This window comes from Gigantopelta aegis, chromosome 8 (assembly GCF_016097555.1).
Source record: "Gigantopelta aegis isolate Gae_Host chromosome 8, Gae_host_genome, whole genome shotgun sequence".
NCBI lineage: Eukaryota > Metazoa > Mollusca > Gastropoda > Neomphalida > Peltospiridae > Gigantopelta > Gigantopelta aegis.
The window spans coordinates 77,417,824-77,441,796 of NC_054706.1; the positions used below are offsets into that span (position 1 = coordinate 77,417,824).

Genomic DNA, 23,973 nt, shown 5'->3' on the forward strand with positions numbered 1-23,973 from the left:
AACAATTGTTAATGGCCTGCCATCATTATGGGGTTTCATTTCATTGTGTCAGTGTGACTTTACCAACAATTGTTAATGGCCTGCCATCATTATGGGCTTTCATTTAACTGTGTCAGTGTGACTTTGACATACATGACTTTTATGTCACTGACTATTTGTTTTTACATCATGGGTTATTCCATTATGTTAACGTAGTTTTGGTAGGATTCATAATGAAAAATAAATGATTGAATTGAATTGTCAATTGCTATACGAATGGGCCAGGGGTACTTTTGCGATTATGATAGCAACCTCGGAAAGTTTGGTACTTTTAACGCTGTTTGTTTGTATATATCATAACTTGTCGTTCAGTTTCGGCGGGAGAGGGAGAGGTGGGAAGTGGAAGTAACCCAGTGGTAAAAGGTTCGCCTGATGCGCGGTCGGTCTACGATCGATCCCCGTCGGTGTTCCCATTGGGCAATTTCTCGTTCCAGCCAGTGCTATCCTGTCTGTGTGATGGTGCATATGAAAGATGATCCATTGCTGCTAATTTGAAAATGTAGCAGTGTTTCTTCTCTGACACTCTATGTGAAAATGACCCTATGTTTGGCATCCAACAGCCGATGATTAGTTATGATAATAAATCAATGTGCTCTAGACGAGGTGTCGATAAACAAAACAAACTTTAAACTTTTCAGTTTCGGCGGAAACTGCCGATCACGTACTCTCGCTGGGTTCACCTGCACCCGGAAGTGACCCGCATCAGCTGTGCCTTGGATTTCTCTGAGAAAGCCTGCCCGTTAGTACTGGCGCCAGACCGCTCCTTGGTAAGTCTAATCACAGCAAGAACTAATCCTCTTGGAGAAAAAAAGTATTGACGCCCCCTACGTCCACCCCATCTCACCTTCTCCATTAATGGGTGCAACTGTGCGGTTGGCGCATATTAGTCGTCAAACCTGAGAAGACAGAACATAGGTAATTTATATTACTTGGTTTACGGATTTGCCGACATTAAAAATCATTCAGTGAAGTAAAAATAGCATTAGCACTGGATTATATGTACTCGTCCCCAGCGATTGCTACTGGCCTGAGGTGGGTGGGTGAGTGTTAGTTTCGACCCCTGTATCCAGCATTGATAACAGTCCAGTAATTAAATATAGACTGTTGACTCGCACCTTCAAGTAGTTCTGGGTTTGAACCACTGTTGTTAATATTTGTTAAAACATGTTTCTAACTTTATTATGATCGAGCGTAATTGTCTTGTGATTTTTAAATGGTCTTGCAATTCATATTTTATCCTGCAACCAGCGTTTCTAGAATATGATGATGGATAAACTAGCAGGATATGACGTTTCACGTTACTAATGTGACGTCACACGCATAGCCTACATTACACAATCGCTCATTTGACCTCTAGGTCATCGTACAATGTGACTGACGTCGGATATCTGCTTTACAATCGGCAGAGCCTCACGGAATTCCCCGTGCTTACCTTTACAGGATAAAGCAGATATCCGATGTCATTAACTAGTTATTTTCTATTTAAAACCAGAAAGAAATGTTTTACTCTCACACTCACTCACTCACTCTCTCTCTCTCTCTCTCTCTCTCTCTCTCTCTCTCTCTCTCTCTCTCTCTCTCTCTCTCTCTCTCTCTCTCTCTCTCTCTCTCACACACACACACACACACATCATATGCACTCATTTAACTCGATCGTCGCCTGCACTAGAGCAGAATAAAAAAAAAGTAAAATGTTAAAAATGAGGAACAAAAAAAAAGAAGAAAATAACAAACGTCACATTACTTTTTTTGCAAACTAACAAAACAAAAAATGTGCTTTCTCTAACGACACCTCAAACTAACACGACATTCCATTACTCAATTCTGAACGAAGTTCCTGCAGCGACTTAACGGGCAAATCCCTGAGTAAAACCCCAAAACGGAAGCGCATCGTTGGGCGGACATAAAATCGAGGTTGCTGTCGTTTTACAGGTGGCCGATAATTACGTCGGACTCGATGTTCTAAGCAGCCAGATGGATGTAAGAGTTTCCAATTTCCGGCGCCTACAAGGACTTCCGATTTTCGGAATGGCCCAACCTGCTCGTAACGTACGTGAATCAGTGTATTAGCCAGTCGTCGTGGAGAATTTTTTCAAAGCTGCGACCTGGAATAAAACATATTATGTTTATCCATTTAGAATAAACTGAACATTAATTTTCTTGAAGTCTAATGCTATTATTCTGTATCGTTCAGCTGCTATGTATGCCACACTGCTCAATATTATTTCTGTTTTAAAAATAAAGGGGTGGCCTGAAGGGAGTAGAGGGGTTGGGGGCTTTGAACGTAAGATATATGAAAAACAAATCCGGACCTTTTTTGTGTTGCAGTGCCTCAAGAAATGTAGCTGAAATTTTATGTCTAGCTTTATAATGTTCATGTCATGTCATAGGGTTTTACGTGCACATTCAGAACAAGCTGTTGTAGCGCACGCCTGTCGTGGGCGCAAGAGCCGGCCTTGGCAGGCTCCTCCGTCCATGACAGGAAAGGTGGGGGGAGGGTCGAGGAGGGGCCGCCTGCACTGGCAGGTGCAAGGGAGCACCAGCAGCCCGATCAAATCGGCAGCAGGCGGGGGGGGGGGGGGGGGGGGGTTGGGGGTGCTATGGAATTTGAATGGAGCAGTTAAATGCCAAAGAGAAAAGGGTGCGCAATTTTGATTGGGGGAATTTGGCGCAATTTTGAACGGTCGGTCGAAAGGTAAATGGCAGAGCTAATATAGGTTTTGATATTAGTGAATCGAGAGTAGCTCGTTAATTTTAGACCTTTACGATGCTGTGGTGTCTCCCTAGGTTGCCCATAAGGCCCTTATAATGTTCTGTTACAGATCACTTTTATAGCAATTTATTCATTTTTCACAGAGTTATGGCCCTTGAACTTAACAGATACGAAAATGTGTTGGACCCAGTACGGGACATGTATTGCTTTAGCAATTCTCTCAGAATGCTTGTTATATTTTGAAGTAGCAAATGCTATCATATAGTGGGTCGAGTCAGTGGATTTAATGTCTTAATGTGTGCCATTTGGGACAACTCTGGAACCAAACAATGTATGGAGGAAAACCAGATTACCGTGTTACTAAGAATACGTAATGTAATACTGCGCGAGAAAAAGACTATCTTAATTACAGAATGTTTTCAAGAGCTTTTCCATAACCAGGGGCACTGGCCTGCTTTTTAGGAGTGTTTAAAGAAAACCCCATTGAAAACAACATCTAAAGAAAGAAAACCTTTCCTTGGGCTATAAAGCCTGTAAAGTGTGTATTGCTGATTACCGCATGTGTTCAGAAGTAAGCTTTCATCTTACATTCCCACAGTGCCTTGCAACTGACTGGTATTAGTGCTGTCATAATAGCTCGTGGGACATTAACGAGTTGTGGAAGCTAATTTAGATTTCATGAGAAATGAACGCATCTTGGTTAGTAGTCTCTAGTTTAGTCTAATATTACAGTCGGGTTTATCAGATAAACGTAGACTGGAGTAACATAACGAGGTTAATGTTGCTGATATCAGAATACGTGTAATTACTATTGGTCTCTATGTCATAAATGTCTCTTGGAAAGACTGGGGAGTTTGTGTGTCATATCAGTCTGGTGTTGTTAGGTTGGGGAGCTTTAAGTTGGGATTTTGTTATAATGGGGTGTATATTTTGGGGGTTTGGTTTGTTGTTTTTGTTGTGTGGTTTATGGTTTGGGGGATTTTGTGAACAAGAAAATGTTTTTGTTTGATCTTGTTTTTTGCTGTTGTTTTATTTTGGAGGGTTTTTGTGGAAGGTTTTTTTGTTGTTGTTTTTTCTGGGGTGGGGAGTGAGAGTTTTGTGGCATTAGTGTGGTTCTTAAACATCTTACTGAACACTTGTAAATGATCAGATAATCAAAATGCAGGGCCATACCTAACTGTAGTTGGGGTAAGGGCAGTCTGCAAAAATACAAAAGGTAGCCACCCGTTTCTAACTATAAAAGTGCCTCTTTTGGCTACCATCCCCATTTAGTTATTCAGGACTAGGTTCGACCCTGACAACTGACATGTATTTCACTGGACGACAAGTAGTTGGATTCCTTTACTAGAGTTCAAGTAGTTCGATCAATTGGATGCAATGCAACAGCTGCCTCTGGCATGACACTCCAAGACTTCGTAGCAAAAACAGCAGAAAAAAAAGCATAATTTACATGTGTCTTGTCCTTTGATCTGTTCCTAGCGGTCACGCCTCGTAGTTACTTCCGAAAGGTCTAAAAATTATTGATAGCATAATGGAATGGGGGGGGGGGGGGGGGGGGGGGGGGGACTCGCAAGACGATGAAAGTATTCTCATTGCGTCTCAGACGAATAATATAATTGACAAAATGTACCAGCCTTGGTGACGTTTTGGATAAGCCATCAGAATTAAGGTTGTTAGGTACTTGGGATCCAATCCCGAAAGGGTTTTAGTAACTCGGAGGGGATGTATCAGGCCACTTTACCAACTTCTCGCTCACTAACAGATAAACATTAACCCCTGTTATCGACAAAAAGTCTGGATAACCGGAGACGTGTGCCCTGGACAATGTACTTGAACTTTAAATGGATATTTGCACAAAGATCAACTTAGAATGAACAAAACTGGCAATGTTGGCTGTCCTCATAGCCTCATGGTTAGTTCGGGTTGTGGACACTCGTATAGTCAGTCCTGTATTACAGTCAAAGCGCTCACACAGCTATGTATTGAAAGCGATCTCTAAACGTTTCTATATTACTTCACAATACAATCACACTTCACCTCTATTGGCACAATTATCCTTCAAGCTAAGGATAGAATATTTCTGCAGTGTTCAGACTTCCTCTTCAAACCGGTTATCACGAAGGAAGGCCTTCACCAACTGTATCTTCTGAATTTCAATAGAATTTTCCCCTATCTTTGTGATAAACTTGATGTTCCAGTCTGGTCCAAATCACGGTTTCATGAGGATAGGTTACCATTAAGCAACGTTTTGTAAATATACAGACAGCTAGAGTCATCGTGTTGAGCAAGCTTTCAGAAAATCTTAAAATATAATGGTATACCAAACTTTGGTGGATAAAATATCACTTGACTTTTGGAGTCGCATTTTTGTTTTTACATACAATTTTGACGCTGTTACTACTTTAACCTAATTTGACCTATGGGCCTACAGTTGATACTGAATTTGACACATATCCATATAGTAAAGATTATAAATTATTAAAATTACAGTTCTAATACTTGTTAGACAATTCCATATAAAGTAGGGTTGTCGTTTTTAAGATAGCACTTAGCTTTTAGCGTCGCATTGTTTTTATTTACAATTGTGAATCTGTTGCTATTTGAACTATTTGAAGTATGTAAAGCTGTCTATCGCCGGTGTACAGGGCTTGTCTCGAGTGGTGAGCCACCTGATGGTGAAGAAACTCGGCCACTCCCAGGTGATCCTCATCAACCTGCGTAACGACCTCACTGTGGAGTGCGACGACGACACCTACTGCGTGCACCACACCAAACACATGGAGGAACCCGTCCTCATAGGGGGTGCTTCCGGGAAGGAGCTCGAGGTAGGGATAGCTCGCCATGTACCGAACACTGCTGTGCACCTACTATTGTACTAGCTTACTGTATCCTCTGTATATATGTATATATATGTATATATGTATGTGTGTGTGTGTATATATATCCTTTGTTCCACGTTTATTGTGTGTATACACTAAAGGCCACCTTGTCGGTTAACTTAAAGTAATTATGAAACCTGGGGTGGTTTTTTTGCAAATTGAGATTTATTGTTGAATTTAACTGTGTATCATGATTTGGACAGAGAAATTAATTGTATTATGTCTTTAGCTTAAAAAAGCGAAATACATAAAGATTGATGTGATGGTATTGATACAAGAATGTGTTCATATTAACTTAATTCATATTTATTTTTAATTTAGTGCGTATTTATTGATTTTTTTGCTTTAGGAAAAAGAAGAACTATTAAAGAAAGAAATAAAGCGTATTAAAACAATTGAGGTAAGACAGAAACTCATTATGGACTCAATATTTCACTGATATTTCATTTAATGTTATTTAATACATACAAATATCTAAGTTAAAAGTTAAAGCTTAATACCATTAGAGCACATTGATTTACTAATTATCGGCTATTGAATGTCAAACATTTGGTAATTTTGACAATTAGTCTTTGAGAATAAACCCGCTACATTTTAACCATTAATAGCAAGGGATGTTTTATATGCACCATCCCTCAGACAGGATAGCACATACCACGGCCTTTGATATATCTGTCGTGGTGCAATGGTTGGAACCAGAAATAGGCCGATGTTCCCACTGACGGGGATCGATCTCAGTTTACTACATATTAACTAGCACCACTGGGACATAAAGAGTCACAGTTAACGTTGATTCTTAAACTGGTGTTCCCCCACGGTGTAGAAGTCGCCCACGCTGCAGACGGTCTTTGCTAACTGTTGCTTACCTCACACGATAAAAAAGCAGAGAATTTTATATAATAATTATACTAAGATCATAAGATGTGATGGAAGTAGAAGATATTTCTAGGTCTTGTTCTTCTAAAGGTAATTTTTTTCTTCTGACATTCGTTCGAAGAAAATCAATCCATGTAGCAAAACTCGCTCCAGGGATTGATTTTCTTGAGACTAGTTTCAGAAGGAAAAAAAATGGAGAGAGAATTTTTTTTTAAAAGAAAAACACTTCACAAAAGGAGTCGTCCTAGAAACTATTATTCTCTTCCTGTTAGACTTCAATAACATTATCTAACCAACTTTTCACTTTGTTGTTATTGAATTCGAGAGACAGAGTTATCTCGTCCACAGAACAAAATACTTTTTTTCAAACGGAAATGTCCAAAGCACATATTAATACCACCTTTTCGTGTGCAAATATCGTGTTTCTGTAAGGGGAGGGGGGGGGGGGGGGCTGTATTGGTGGTGGATGTTTAATATGAGGTAATGCAACTTTGCGTTCTTGTCTAATCTGTTCGATTTCATATTTGGTAAAGTAGTATCAGCCCATGGCTAGCTTGGTCAACTACATATATAGTTCACAACGAGACAGACATTACGAAATGAAGATCTTAAAGCTCCTTATGTGCTATAAATAAACACCTTGTCGTTGTGGTATTAATTACAGATTAAAGATGTCCGTCTATGGAGTAATGCTGAAATAATCACTCTTAACCGAGATCACTGGTGTTGGGTTTGGCCATGGAGACCATTTTGTAGGTTCCACCGCAAGGCCAACGGCAGGAAATGATATCGATGTCAGTATTGACATGCGCCCAGTAACCTTAAGCTAAAGCAATAACGCGTTTCGCTCATGCGCACCAAGCCCCGTGAGGAAGTAACTACTGTGGGAGGTGGTCATAGACTTCCGGCCTTGAAGCCCGCAATTAGGTTAAAAGTTTAACGAGTCTTGAAAAACAAGCTCTTTGACAAAGGTAATGGCGTGTGTCTATTAACGCGATCCTTGAGTCAATAAGAAAAGGACCATCGTGTCTTTTCTTGCATGCTCTAGGAACAAATTAAAAGTATGCACGTTCCCAATTTCTTTGGCGCATATGGAGTTCTTTGCATTGCCACTATTCTAAAGATTAAACTCTTTATACTTTGATAATTTACGTATCCAGATATTTTGTAGCACTCCTAATTGAGATGTTAAGTCTTTGTATTGAATTAATGGATACGATTTCCTTTGGTCTGCAAAGAGTGTCAGCAGATTAATAATTCTCAATGTATGTTAAAAATAGATAATGAGATGGACATGCATTGGTATTTCTCGAATTGGTACTTGAATATATATTTTAACCACATACATAGTTGTAGCTCTCTGAATAATGTTAAAATGTCGTATCATTGCTTAAATTGAAATTTGAACTATGCGGCATAAGCTGACGTTTGTTTAATTTAAATATACAGACATCGGAAGATTACAACTAGGGATAGGTGTAATAACATAATATCTCATTTTTATCTGGAGTGGGAGGGGTGGGGTCAACGCAATATATTTAGAGTTGGAGGGGGTGGTGTCCTCTCCCGTCTTCCGACACCTATGGAATAGAACTTGTAACGTTTGGCATCCATGGTCAGTTTGGAAACAACTTCACACAATTTTTGGCGGTGTCCAAACTATTGAGAAAAATGATCCAAATTGGTAAGCAAAAATATATTATCCCAAGGCCCTCATGATACAGTTATTGAATGGGTCTGCCAGCGATAGTTAGAAACTGTTAAACAGAACCGTACTGGACTCAGTCTGAAGGGTTTCCAATGGTTGAATAGTACTTAAGTGCTGGTCCTAAATGTATCATCCAAAAAGGCATGCAAGGTGTTCCTTCAATGCGTACCACGGCCGTAACTAGAATTGAGTGCTCTTTTCAGTTTAGATGTGCCAGTTTTTATCTAGCTGGAAATGTGCTACCATACCTATAGAAACTTCGCACCCTTTCAGGTGTACCAAGAACTGGAACATCCTGCAGTGAGCAAGACATTTTCCAGCGTGTTGACCCCATATGACCTGTGGGAACACCAGCGACTGCAGACGTTGGATTTGTACTACCACCGCATGCCATTTCAGTGCGACAGCTCCTTGGAAGAGAAGGTAAACTTTACCCTAAATATCGTGATCACGAAATACTGAGAATTGTTAGAAAAAAAACTAATTTGTGGAAAAGACGGGTGTGGTTTCTACTGCGTTCTCCGACTGTAATACACTACACGGATGGGGGTGCGAGATCGAGTATCTAGGTGCGAATCCAGTCATTTGGAAATGGGGACGTTGGAAAATAAAACTATTGTAACAGCTACATAAATGGTGTCTTTTAGTCTTATACCAGGTTGTCTAAAATATCTTGTTTCTTATTTATCAGATTTAAAATATTATTACCTATTGCTCAGTTATTTGTTGTAGATCTAGGAAATTAGTCGAATGGGCATTTGGTAAAATAATGATTGATTCCATGAATCTCTGTCTAGTACCTCTATTTAGGAAAACAGCCAAACCCAAGGAGATTCTTTACTGAAGATGTCACCCCTCTTGCATCGCGGCAAGAGGACTGCCACTCCCAGACTAGTTTTTCTAAATCAAAACTAGCACCGGACAGAGCTTATTAGAATAAGTACAGCTCTGATGACATCTTAGTGTTAAGATCGCTTCGTTACACGGGGCACTGGTTTTGGGTTTTTGTTTGGGTTTTTAATTCACTTGTTTTAAAACACCCTAATCCAATGTTTAGACTTTGACTGTTGTTTGTCGACGTAGGAGTTTGACGACCTCCAGCAGCTGCTGTTCAGCTACTACAAGAGCGACAGCGACTGGCAGAAGGACAACCTGGCGTTTGTGTTCCACTGTCGCACCGGCAAGAGTCGAACCTCACAGGCCATGGCCGTCGCCGCGCTCATTTTCTTCCACATCAGGGTGAGCACCAAAGTTTAGTCATCGTGTTTTACAATTCTTATATACTAGTACTCGTTTTCTTCCATGTCACGGTGAGCATCACAGTTTTCTTGTCTTGGTTTACAATTCTAAAGACATGTTCATATTTATATTTTTAAAAAAAAACAAAAAAAAGTTCTGATTGCATATTCATAGCTATCTTCCACTTGTGTTCCACAGCCGATTCGAATTCGCACAGATCACACAGATATAGAAGTGAATTTGTTAATTCTGTGTTATACGGTGTGAACAGGAAATTTGCATTCATATCAACTTGGATTATAATATAATGTATATAATATATATATAATATATACATTGTGACGGCAGAGTCGTTTTTCTCATGGGTCATTTACTAATTCCGAAAATGAATGACAATATAAACGTGTAATAAGTTCACGCAAGCTCCCTGTGTTTCGTTAGAGACGAGGACACCTAGAGACACATCTACGAATACTTTCAGTTTACTGTACAATTGATAACAATGCCAAAAACAACTCGCAGTATCTGGCAAAGACCAATAGTCACTGATTTATGGCATGGTGTTAAGCAAACTGGACAAAATCGCAATGGATAGAGAATATAAGGATGTTTGAGAATTAACACATAATTTTGGATTATGTCAGAAAACCATTTTGCATCGAAGCGAATTAGATATGTACAGGTCTTTAGTATACTAATATCATTTTCTTCCACTTCAAGATAACAACTCCATACTTCTTGTTTAGCTTTACACTTCTCATATAGTCAATTTTCGCCGTGTATTGTTATCAATGTAGAACAAATATTTGTGTTCTAAATAAATTGCATCCCAAATTTGTGAATTCATCAAGAAATGTTCAAAGTGCACTCATGCATCACTGTCAAACAAATGAATGCAATATTTGCTGAACGCACCACAGCACATTGTGAAGTATGGCTCTTTGGTGTCCTGCATATTGTTAGTTTGATATCTGATCCGGAGAATTGAGTACTACATGTAAAGCAAATGCAGCCACGTAGACTACTCCTTCTGAATAGAAGCAAAGAGTGTTTTATCTGCATACAAAGTGCTTTAAGTTAATTAATTTAGTTGTGCGCCTGAGGTAAAAAAAATATGTTCAAAATATTTAATTTAGGAGCAAAACATTTTGATTAATAAAAATGTAAAAATAACTAATTTACGACACTCTACTGAACGTTTAACATGGTAAGCACCTGTTTAGATATTTTGTTTATTGAATTATTTTACAGTTATGCAGTGCTTCTGCATGTGCATATTGCATTGTGTTTTTAAACCTTAAAAGGTGGTATCGGTGGAAACAATTTTTAAAAGTTCTATCATCCTCTTTAAAAGCCAGATAATAATGTTTTTGACGTGCATAATTGAAATAAAATGACGTGTGTGTGTGTGTGTGTGTGTGTGTGTGTGTGTGTATAGAGAGAGAGAGGTTATTACCAGAGTGTTTTCGGTATCGTCAGTATCATATATATATTAAGGGTCAAAAATTTATAACCAAATAAGTTTCAGAGTGTATTAGATTGATGATGTAAACTACACCAAATTTTTAATTTATTGTTCCATATTTACAAAAAACACAAATAAACGTCACTGTATACAAGAAAGTCACATGACATGCTGTCAAAGTTGAAGGTTGTCAAACATGGATTTTACACATTAGAACATTCGTTTAATAGTGTGTGAATCCACCCCTGGCGCGAATACACTCGACACATCGTTGCCTCATGCTGTTGATCAGACGTCTGAAGAACTCTTGGGGAATGGCCTGCCACTCTGCCATAAGAAGTTGACCCAGATCATGAAGGTTGGCCGGAGGGGCATGGTTATCCCGAACTCTCCTGCCTAATTGGTCCCAGGCGTGCTCTATTGGGGCCAAGTCAGGCGAATATGCTGGCCAATCCATCCTGGCGATACCTTGTTGTCTGAGAAAGTCCGTTACCACCCTGGCGCGGTGGGGTCTGGCATTGTCATCCTGCAGAACTGCCCCGCCGCCAATCTGCTGAAGGCCTGGGAGAACCAACGGACGGATAATTTCATTCAGATAGCGAATTCCATTCAGATTGCCATCCACCACATAGAGGGGGGTCCTGTGGTGGATAGAGATGCCGCCCTACACCATGACGCTGCCACCACCGAACCGGTGACGTTGTCTAACGTTAACGTCAGCGAAGCGCTCCACAGGACGTCTGTAGACACGAACCCGACCGTCGTTGAACTGGAGACTAAACCTGGACTCATCAGTGAACATCACTCGACCCCACTGAACACGTTGCCACCGCAGATGAAGCGTGCACCAGTGACGCCTGGCCGTTCTGTGACGTGGTAGGAGTGGTGGTCGAACAGCCTGGCGACGGCAGCGTAGATTATTGGCTCTCAGACGATTGCGTATGGTTTGATCAGACACTCGAGTTCCAGTCGCAGTCCGCAGATTGTCACGTAATCGGCGTGCAGTGGTTGTGCGTTGACGTAGAGCCATATTGGTGATGTAGCGGTCCTCTCTATTTGTAGTGCTTCGGGGTCTTCCCGAACGTGGATGATTTCGAACAGAATTCGTTGCTTGGTACCGTTGCCACAGTCGGCCAACGACACTCTGATTTGACACCAAGTCTCAGAGCAACATTTCTTTGCGTATTGCCATCCTGAAGCCAAGCAATAGCCCTTCCGCGATCTTCGATAGTCAGTTGAAGTCGTACCATTGTCGAATTTGGAGTGTGCACCGTACACGAACGCAAGCTCCAATTATACGGAAATTCAGCATTGGGAACATGGAATACACGTGCAAAGCGTGCAAATGAAGCGCTTTGTGAAAAAGCAAGTTGTGGGCACTTAGCAGACCTTTCGCTTTCGCCCTAATTTGCGTGCAAATGTAAGCATGTTTTCGCCATTAGAACTAGTCGACAGTGTCAATGACAGTGGATTTTAATTCATTTATGGGTTGCTTAGACCCACTTTCGTCAAAATGGAACAATACCATGCGTGACATTATGGTCTAGCTAATATAATTGACATTCAGAAAATAATGTCAAAAATATCGTCTGACCCTTAAATTCTTTTGAGTAGTATATATTAGGAATAAAAATAATGTATTATGCTCGAGAAATACACGAGGGTAATAACCTCTTTATCGTATAATCTCAAGCTTAATACAACGTGTTTTTGTAAACTGTACACGCAACTTTAATTCCAGTCCGCCATTACTAGATATTCAAATGACGTAAGAATATGTGGCGCGGTGTATTTTGAATGGAAATGACGTCAAACTCGAATGACGTCATTTTGGATGTCCTTACATCAAAACAAACTAGGACTTAACGTTTTTTGTGTTTTTTTTCTGAGCGCTGGACAGCTTTCAGTGTCAAATTGCCATTGAAATGTTTTTATTCGATGACTATGAATGCATACGTCAATTATGGAGTGTCACACAAGTACGTTTGCTTAAATGTCAATAAACCTAGTGCCGTGACCTCGATTAATTTACATCTAATTTGCAAAGTTATCAAATTCTTAAAGTGTGTGATTTTAAAAATATCACATACTAGTACTTTGATTGCACTGAAAATGTAAGATAGTATATGATATATATATAGATAGATAGATAGATAGATAGATAGATAGATAGATAGATAGATAGATAGATAGATAGATAGATAGATATATGTATGTATGTATGTATCAGCATCATCATCATCTTCATAAATCAAGGCTAATATTCGTTCCTCGTATTCAGCCTTGATACATGTCGTCAAGAAATCGTGCCACAAAATGCTTAAATTTCATTGGATGCGATGAGATCTGATTGCAACGAATCGCAACGCTCCTTATAGATTCCCTTGTTATTGTAAACAAAGATGGCAGCGTGTCGTGTTTGTCACGATATGTTAAAAAAAAGGTTTCGGCGGTTAACTTTTTATATTGCTTTCAAGATTGTCACATGTTACCGATGCTGTGATTGGTCAGCGATGTCATCGTGTAAGGGACATAATCGGAGTTACAAATTTTCTTCCAATAGAGGGTGCTAGTAGTGGATATCGGTAATCTTGACTACATGTATCAAGGCTGAATACGAGGAACGAATATTAGCCTTGATTTATGAAGATGATATATCATTTGCATCAAATCTAAACTTTTTCGCGTAATGTAATTTACTGAACTGATCAGTTATAATAAATGAGACAAGTAGTTATGGTGGAGTAATACCAGCCAGACAAGACGTGTAAATTAAACTAGCCGTCTTACATGTTTGTTTTTGGCCGTACAATTGGTAAAAGTAACTGAATACATTACAATAAAATAATTGTCATGTCGCACAATTCAACTAAAACAATTTATTTAGGAGCAGACATGAAATTATAGTCACATTTGCGACTAAGCGTAACTAATTCGAGTCCTTATATACCACATCCTTTGGTGCACCAGTCGTTGGAGTGGGTGTATGTAAATAACAGATCCACCAATAGCGATCGATCCTCAGCCGTATATCACTTTAGGTGAGTGCTGTAGCACCTAGTCATACCCCCACCAGACCCCACTGTCAGACAAAGGACCTTCTCTGTGATCACTGCCAGCAGTCTAATATGACGTTCGGGTTCCAGAGTCTATTATTGTGCACAGTACAAACCGCGAAAATAATTATCAGAGAAACAGTATTTGATGTTCCTACATTTAAATTGTAAAAAATAGCATTTGATGTCCCTACACAAAAATTGTAAAACAGTCATAATATTGATGTATGATTATATTTCAGGACTTTCCCTATGGTTCGAAACCCGGCGAGCCAGAGAGAGTGTCCTGTCCAAATGCACAGTACACGAAGGGAGAATACATAGTAAGTCTTCTCCTTGTCTGTTTTGCAATTGAAACGTCGTTTATTTCAGAGTGGGGCTATTTTGGTGGGTGTATTAATCGTTTCTTTGAAATAGTATATGGGTTTGTCTGCAAAAAGTCAATGTCTTATAACAACCCCATCTGGGCTGTTTAGTTTTGCAGACGAGATAATAAGATTCCCCCAAAGAAAACTTGGTTTAGAAGTCTGGGTGATTGTGGTCGTTCACTTGACTTATGTTTGCACCTAAACTTAAACGAATGTGTTAAGATATGATTTGATCGAAGCGATCTCCTTCCTGAATATGTCAGGAGTCTTGTATTACAGTATAATGCATATACATATCTTTCCACTATATCAGTACACACGATAGTACGATGCCTGATTAATGTATCGTGGTGTATATTTAGAACAACAGCCAAATGAGATAACTAAAGTACCGCATGTTTCAGATCGTGCAGAAGCTCGTGCGTCTGTTGCCAGAGGGTCAACAGGTGAAGAGAGAGGTCGACCTGGTGCTGGACATCCTCTTTGAGACGATGAGCACGACACTCTTCCATCTGAGAGAAGTGATCTTCGTCACCTACAACAAGGTAGGTCCATGTGTAGTATGTGTTTTTACAATAGTCGGACACTCTTCCATCTGAGAGAAGTCATCTTCGTCACCTACAACAAGGTGGGTCCATGTGTAGTATGTGTTTTTACAATAGTCAGACACTCTTCCATCTGAGAGAAGTCATCTTCGTCACCTCCAACAAGGTGGGTCCATGTGTAGTATGTGTTTTCACACTAGTCAGACACTCTTCCATCTCAGAGAAGTCATCTTCGTCACCTACAACAAGGTGGGTTCATGTGTGTAGTATGTGTTTTTACAATAGTCAGACACTCTTCCGTCAGAGAGAAGTCATCTTCGTCACCTCCAACAAGGTGGGTTCATGTGTGTACAATAGTCAGACACTCTTCCAGAGAGAAGTCATCTTCGTCACCTACAACAAGGTGGGTTCATGTGTGTAGTATGTATTTTTACAATAGTCAGACACTCTTCCGTCAGAGAGAAGTCATCTTCGTCACCTACAACAAGGTGGGTCCATGTGTGTAGTATGTGTTTTTACAATAGTCGGACACTCTTCCATCTGAGAGAAGTCATCTTCGTCACCTACAACAAGGTGGGTCCATGTGTGTAGTGTGTGTTTTTACAATAGTCAGACACTCTTCCGTCAGAGAGAAGTCATCTTCGTCACCTACAACAAGGTGGGTCCATGTGTGTAGTATGTGTTTTTACAATAGTCGGACACTCTTCCATCTGAGAGAAGTCATCTTCGTCACCTACAACAAGGTGGGTCCATGTGTAGTATGTGTTTTTACAATAGTCAGACACTCTTCCATCTGAGAGAAGTCATCTTCGTCACCTCCAACAAGGTGGGTCCATGTGTAGTATGTGTTTTCACACTAGTCAGACACTCTTCCATCTCAGAGAAGTCATCTTCGTCACCTCCAACAAGGTGGGTCCATGTGTAGTATGTGTTTTTACAATAGTCAGACACTCTTCCGTCAGAGAGAAGTCATCTTCGTCACCTCCAACAAGGTGGGTTCATGTGTGTAGTATGTATTTTTACAATAGTCAGACACTCTTCCGTCAGAGAGAAGTCATCTTCGTCACCTACAACAAGGTGGGTTCATGTGTGTAGTATGTGTTTTACAATAGTCAGACACTCTTCCATCTGAGAGAAGTCATCTTCGTCACCTACAACAAGGTGGGTCCATGTGTGTAGTGTGTGTTTTTACAATAGTCAGACACTCTTCCATCTGAGAGAAGTCATCTTCGTCACCTACAACAAGGTGGGTCCATGTGTGTAGTGTGTGTTTTTACAATAGTCAGACACTCTTCCATCTGAGAGAAGTCATCTTCGTCACCTACAACAAGGTGGGTCCATGTGTAGTGTGTGTTTTTACAATAGTCAGACACTCTTCCATCTGAGACATCTTCGTCACCTACAACAAGGTGGGTTCATGTGTGTACAGACACTCTTCCAACTGAGAGAAGTCATCTTCGTCACCTACAACAAGGTGGGTTCATGTGTGTAGTATGTGTTTTACAATAGTCAGACACTTCCATCTTAGCGAAGTCACCTTCGTCACCTACAACAAGGTGGGTCCATGTGTAGTATGTGTTTTCACACTAGTCAGACACTCTTCCATCTCAGAGAAGTCATCTTCGTCACCTACAACAAGGTGGGTCCATGTGTAGTATGTGTTTTTACAATAGTCAGACACTCTTCCATCTGAGAGAAGTCATCTTCGTCGCCTACAACAAGGTGGGTTCATGTGTAGTATGTGTAATAAAGTAATAAACTTCTTCATGATATAATCAGTCATTGTTATTGCCCAGAGAGAGAGAGAGAGAGAGAGAGAGAGAGAGAGAGAGAGAGAGAGAGAGAGAGAGAGAGAGAGAGAGAGAGACAGAGAGAGACAGACAGAGAGACAGAGAGAGAAATAGTATATGTTAACAGGTTTTAGAAAAATAGATTAGCACGAAATGATGAATCATTTGATGTTGGTAAATTTCTTGCTTACCACAGATAAAGAATGCTACGTCCGACAAGCAAAAGGACATGCTACAGCGGCTGAGCATGGAGTACCTGGAACGCTACATCTACCTCATCCTCTACAACTCGTACCTTCACTGTGAGAAGGAGTCGGGGTGGGAGAGGTCGTTTAGTCAGTGGATGAAACAGGTAGTGCATCGTTTGCTTAACAGACGGCTTGGATTTTTTCCCTTTCTGCTTGCTTTGCCAATGTTCCTTCTGTTTCCTATCTTCTAATTCCTTTCATATAATGTAAACGTTTGTGTGTAAAGCGCCAAGAATTACCCAAGACAGCCAAATCATAAAACATTTTACGGAATATTTAGGATTCAAAATACCGTTCCTCAAGGTTGTATAATATGTTAACGTTTTTGATATTTTGTACACAATCATTAGCCTGTTTAGTTTATTACATCAGATGAAAATCTGTAGTAGCCATAACCGTATGTCTGATTGTGAGATTTAGTTCTTTACTGATGAAGGCTTTACAGGTCTGCTAGTACCAAACTTGGTATTATAGATCAAATTTAATTTATTACCAGCATATAGTGTCCACATGGCATTCAAAGATGTAATGATTGAAGTCAATACACTGTTACCTTCCCGACACTTTGGAAAAAGGGTTTTAGTTGCTGTCACTCTTCGCTGTTAATATTTACGTTATCCCTTATTTTTTGTTCATTAGTATAATAACGATGTATTTTTTTTATGCTTTGAAGTCTTCGACATTAGCGAATAGGTAAACATTAGTATTGCAAACTCGCTACATACGATGTCAAACGTTTGCTGATCATTCACTAAATGGAATATCAATACCTGGACTCTTAATGCGCATGAGCGTGTAATTCAAGCCAATTTGTGGTATTGTGCTTCACCGGAAGCTTTCTTGGGTGTGCAAGTTGCCATATTCAATAGGTTTTATTACATGGTATTAAATATTGATTTATTCTACACTTATTATATTTTATTGTGCTTATGCTTCTTCTTCTTTTTGGTGTATGATTCAACCTACACTTACTAGTGTACTATTCAACATACACTTATTTAATGTCATTTAATACTATTTAGTGTACGATTCTAATACATTTTTGTGTACGAATCAATACATTTATAAATGTCAAGCCTATTTTAGTGTACGATTCAACGCTGTGGTTTTGATTGTAGGTGGCAGCACCGGCCGGCGTGTACGAGCTGCTGGACAGTCTCGGGTTCTACGATTTCGGACCGGTCAGTAACGCCTTCATGACGCGGAAGGAACGGTGGAAGGCGCGACAGACGGTCCTGTCGTGTGGTGGAAACTTCATCTGAACGCGCTCTCTCGTCTGTGATCTCTTGTTTTGATATTTCACTGTGAAGAAAAAAACCACTGCAATGTTTTCACACCTCAGCATTGTCCTGCCACGAGTATAGAGAGAAGAAAAAACAAAAACGCATGTTTCATATCAACTAGTGATGTGCAAGTGTATGTCTGTTTGGGTTTTTATTAACACTCATGCTTGGACAATTTGGTCATTGTGACAGTGGAGGAAAATATGACCGTCACAGATTACTTGCACCTTAATCTACATTAAGAAACGGTGGACTTGAGGTTAATCTCTGGATTGAGTACTCGCCTTTACTGTCAATGTAAAACTGATTTTGAGCAAGCTACGTGTTCGTTTCGTACAATAGATCCCTCTCTGAATATGCACGGATATAACATGTATTTGGTGTCTTAAATCTTACATTGGGTATACAGGATCTAAACCACGTTTTGTCATGGTGGTAGCAGTCTCTTGTTGAACAGGGTGACCATCTGAAGTTGAAATACAAGGAGAAGGATTCCGGATTATGTGAAAGTGAAGGCAGGACGAGTTCTGATTGGAATTCTGGTGCTAGGTTTGAGCAATGGTGACCAGGAAGAATCTTAATAGTGTGTGGTTAGTTTCAATTGTCGGGGCGGTGCTGGTTGGCCTACAAGTCCGACCATGGAAACAGCTTTTATCATCCATTAAAGGTTTTTGTAAGAGATATCGCTGGCATTATAATCTCCTGTAATATTCTCTTAGGAGATATTGCTTCTTAGTGTTACGTCACTGTATATGTTTCCGCGCTAAGCCTATCATTAGTAACATCACGTCACTGTCGTTCTGCTAGTTAACGAGTATACCACTGCCAAATATAGTGACATTCAACCCACATTACTGACATTGTTTATAACTGTCGCAAATGAACAGAATGATAATGGATGATAAAATATACCCCTCTCGTGTCTTGTGATATCATAATTGATCAGTACTCGTTGATAAATTATAATATCACAAGACACTCGGGGAGTATCCTCTATGTATGTCACAAAGACGAATCCAGTGAAGGTTTGGTGGAGGGAATGCGGTTTGGTGGAGGGAATGCGGTTTGGTGGAGGGAATGCGGTTGTTCCTAGTTTTTATCATGTAAACATCATTTGTTTCTCGTGCAGTTAAAATTCTTCTTTTTAAGAGTTTGGTCAGGTGTGTTCAGGAGACAAAGGCAGTGAGTTCAGACGTCAAAGACCCAGAGAACCCTCCACAGAGTTTACTTCTCAGTGTGTTGTTGAGCAGTTTAACTCTGGACAAGGTGTGTGTAGCTTAGCCTGGATAGCAGGCTGGAGACATAACTTATTATAACACTTATAACTACATCACCTAATTTGTCTCCAGTTTGCCTTCGTGTGTTGAAACAAGAATGCGTTTAAAGTTTTCAACAGATTTTCACAGTGTGCTAGTCATGAACGTATAGAGAGATGAGGTTGTGATATGTGACCTTGACCATCATTGTTTACAATTTTACCCTAGATGATCTGCCAGTATTGGTTTTTTCTATAGTTCGTCACAGCTTCCACAAAAAAAATGTGTTTTATGAATATTGAATTGAATTGCATATATGAACATTATTGTTATTTGAACAACTGTTATCCTTTCCCCAAACATCGTGGTAAAATGGGGTTATCGGCCGGGACGGACAGCACAACGTTTTATGAAGAAGGTTTTGGGCAATACTGAGATCGACGCTTACCTTACGTACATAGCTTTTTTAAAAAAGCGGTAGAAAGAATGAGACCATTTAAAAAAACAAAACTAAAACTTAACTAGAACAAACCACAGTGAGTCTCGCCTTCCTACCAAGCTGTCCCGTACTAATATTCTGGCACAGTTAGTGATTGTCCATGGCAGTGCCTCGGTAGGTTTACACGTTATAAGGTCATGTCTGCTTTAAATTAACAAGGTGCAAGAGGTACCGTGGGTTCTGAAAATAATAAGGAAACGTTATTATATCTTCTCCAGTTATACAGAAGTATAAACTGAAAGGGCAGTTTCTGGTATTTTTTCGGAGGGTACAGCCCCCCTCCCCCCCCCCCCCCCCCCCCCCCACACACACACGTTTGTTACGGTCTTGAACCAGTATTGTACTCCTCCATTTGTAACGTGGCTATTTTACCGAAAACACCAATAACATGAATAGCATAATATTAAGGCGAATCACCCTAACAAGTCTACATTTGATGTTCGGATTTCTCTAGTGACCCAAATAATAATATTGCTAATAGTTAGTGTACCAGTTCATCCAGATTAATTTCAAGATGTAATTGTTTGTCAGAGATTGGGTTTTACCAGTCTTCTTTTTGTCTCATCACTTGTGTCAGGTATGGCCAGGAATCCATTTTTTTTACGGTCATGGTTTGTTTTTACTGCTGCAAAATTCAAGGCCGGTCACTCTTGTTGGTCTAATGGTCAAAGACATCTGCTTGAAGATTCGTAGGTGCTGGGTTCGTATCCCATAATAGAAGCCACAGCGATGTTTTGCTGGTAATTGGAGAGGTGTATACTATTATACCTAGAGGTTAGTAGACCAGGCTAGCTGCGAGGTGTCCATACAGTACGTTAGTGTAGTGTTTTTGTGTTTAACATTAAACTTTTGTATCATACTACTTTTACACACTAACTTGTAAATATTGCATTATGGAAATTATGGCTTTCTTCATTGTACATAATATATATAAAAAAATTGCACCTCTTTATTGCTTGTTTTCTTTTTGGAATGGCTCGATTAGCTAAAAAAAAGAAGTATTTTGCACCTATTGTGTATTTCGGAACAGACGTTAGATGGGTAATTTTGGCTCTCTTTGGTGGAACCTACATTAAGCTTTGATTAACGTATAGTGCATATTAAATGGACCAGTTATGGTATATTATCAAATCTGCGACATTATTGTTTAGTGTTTGACAGACGTAGAAAATATACTATTGTATGTTCGTCACTTGCAGTATATATATATATATATATATATATATATATATATATATATATATATATATATATATATATATTTGTGTGTGTGTGTGTGTGTGTGTGCGTTAAAAACATGATATAGAATTACCAAACTGAGATTTTAGTTTATCCTTCTTTCTTGAATATTTTGTCAGGCACATATTTCAAACTACAAACATATGTAACATTGTCGTCAATAAAACATGCATTATGATGAGAGCCTGTTAAGTTTTTAAAAAGTTATTTTATTTGTATTAAAGCAGTACATGTGGTTCAGTCAATAATTTTCAGACTATAGCGGAGTCCGTTCATTTTTGTAGAAAACTTGAGAACCACAAATAACTGGTTTCTACCAAACAAAACATAATCCTTCAAACAGCTGACATTTGTCATCTAAGACATTACTGTTTTGATTTCGAGGTGTTAGAAACTCGCCTCTGAGGCTCCCTAAGTAACTGATACTGTGATTAAATAGTGGATAAATGAAAGTACTTTTTATTTAATGACGCTGCAACACATTTTAAACTACGGCTATATCGTGGCTCATATATAGTTATGACGACACTTGATCTACATGGACAGAAACCATCGCCGACAAATAGAAGTTTATAGACTATTCTGAAATTTAGCAAATAGACTACTTTTGAAGTTTAGTAAATATACTACTACTTCTGAGGTTTAGCAAATAAACTACTACTTCTGAAGTTTAGCAAATAGACTTCTACATATGAAGTTTAGCAAATAGACTCCTACTTCTGAAGTTAGTAAACAGTCTCCTACTTTTGAAGTTTAGTAAATAGACTCCTACTTCTGAAGTTTAGTAAATAGATTCCTACTTCTGAAGTTTAGCAAATAGACTCCTACTTCTGAAGTTTAGTAAATAGACTCCTACTTCTGAAGTTTAGCAAATAGACTCCTACTTCTGAAGTTTAGCAAACTGACTATGACTTCTGAGGTTTAGCATATTATTATATCAAAAGACAGAACAGAAGGCCTGCATACCATGGCGACTGGCTCTACTACCCAACTAAAGAATTCTAGGTGTCATTAGACCAAACAAAATCAAGTTGACGGTAATGTTAACATTCTTAATAGAAGCATAGTATGAAGCCACTAGAGCAGTATATACACCGAGTGTAATACCTACCATTTAGTTTTCTGCGAAGAAACTGGTCACATGGATATTTAGCAACGTACAGCAATTTTACAGTGGTAACCGTCTGATCTGCACAAAATGTCGGTTCTAATATTTATTGCCACGCCAGGTTTAAGCACGTACCAAACGCCACTGGTCTAGTAATTATTCAGGGCCTGGTTCCACGAACAAACTTAGCACTACCATAGCGACCATAACTTTGTCTTCGATCGCCAGACCGTTCCACGACGCGGCGTAGCTTACTATCGTAAGTTACTGTGAAAATTTACAATTGGTACGGGACAGTTGTTAGCCACTAACGTAGATGTCAAATGGCAGTTATATGATGATTTGGCGGTTTTCTAAGAAGGAAAGAAAGAAAGAAATGTTTTATTTAACGACGCACTCAACACATTTTATTTACGGTTATAAGGCGTCAGACATATGGTTAAGGACCACACAGATTTTGAGAGGAAACTCGCTGTCGCCACTTCATGGGCTACTCTTTCCGATTAGCAGCAAGGTATCTTTTATTGCGCTTCCCACAGGCAGGACAGCACAAACCATGGCCTTTGTTGAACCAGTTATGGATCACTGGTCGGTGCAAGTGGTTTACACCTACCCATTGAGCCTTGCGGAGCACTCACTCAGGGTTTGGAGTCGGTATCTGGATTAAAAATCCCATGCCTCGACAGGGATCCGAACCCAGTACCTACCAGCCTGTTGACCGATGGCCTAACCACGACGCCACCGAGGCCGGTTTCTGAGAAGGATACGAACTCTTTCTGTAAAAAATGGATCTGATAAACACATAATACCAGGGCCGTAGCTAGCATGGGGGCAAGGGGGGGGGGGCAATTGACCTCCCCACCCCCCACCCCCCACCCCGTAAAAAAATTCGGAAAGCATTATAGAAACAAAAGAAAAGGAGTTTTAGACTATTAACTACTCAGTTGCCCCCACCCCAAACAAAAAATCCTAGCTACGGCCCTGAATACCTTTTATAAAACTGGACGTTCGATGAAAAACATTCTTGGCTACACGAAAATATTGGAGATAACTCTCATGTCTTATGCATTTATTAATTATCGCCTGGCAAATAAACTGACAAGGAAGGAAGGAAATGTTTTATTTAACGACGCACTCAACACATTTTATTTATAATTATATGATGTCGGACTATAGGTTGAGGGCCACATATATATTGATAGAGGAAACCCGCTGTTGCCACTTCATGGGCTACTCTTTTTGATTAGCAACAAGGGATCTTTTATATGCACCATCCCACAGACAGGATAGTACATACCACGGCCTTTGTTACACCATTTGTGGAGCACTGGTTGGAATGAGAGATAGCCCAACGGGCACACCGACGGGAATCGATCCTAGATCGATCGTGCATCAGACGAGCGCTGTACCACTGAGCTACATGCCGCCCCATAAACTGACAAAGTTACTTTATGGATGTCCGATACCAATGAATACAGCCAAGATGTTCCAAACAGTCGGAAATCAATATGTTATTTAACCAATTCGCACTTCTTCGCAAAGAAGATTTCAATCGTTAAGGCTAAGACTACCGTAAATTTGCTCTGTGGAACGGCTCAATCTGATTAAAATTAGCTCTACTGGGTCTACCAGTAGATCTAATAGCATTGCGTGGACGCCCAT

At 39.7% G+C, this 23,973-nt stretch overlaps 1 protein-coding gene across 3 annotated transcripts in view; it reads left to right on the forward strand.

The window, feature by feature from the left end:
- Positions 1-20,916, forward strand: part of LOC121378656 (paladin-like) — a 141,459-nt gene extending 120,543 nt beyond the window's left edge. For all 3 annotated transcript variants that reach the window (XM_041506930.1, XM_041506932.1, XM_041506931.1), the window contains exons 12-21: positions 678-806; positions 1,972-2,088; positions 5,398-5,577; positions 5,981-6,031; positions 8,489-8,638; positions 9,299-9,454; positions 14,218-14,298; positions 14,748-14,888; positions 16,875-17,030; positions 18,045-20,916. In XM_041506930.1, the coding sequence (XP_041362864.1) occupies positions 678-806; positions 1,972-2,088; positions 5,398-5,577; positions 5,981-6,031; positions 8,489-8,638; positions 9,299-9,454; positions 14,218-14,298; positions 14,748-14,888; positions 16,875-17,030; positions 18,045-18,188 (1,305 nt within the window). In that variant the 3' untranslated portion in view covers positions 18,189-20,916. The remainder of the gene's footprint in view (positions 1-677; positions 807-1,971; positions 2,089-5,397; positions 5,578-5,980; positions 6,032-8,488; positions 8,639-9,298; positions 9,455-14,217; positions 14,299-14,747; positions 14,889-16,874; positions 17,031-18,044) is intronic.
- The last annotated feature ends 3,057 nt before the right edge of the window (positions 20,917-23,973 follow it).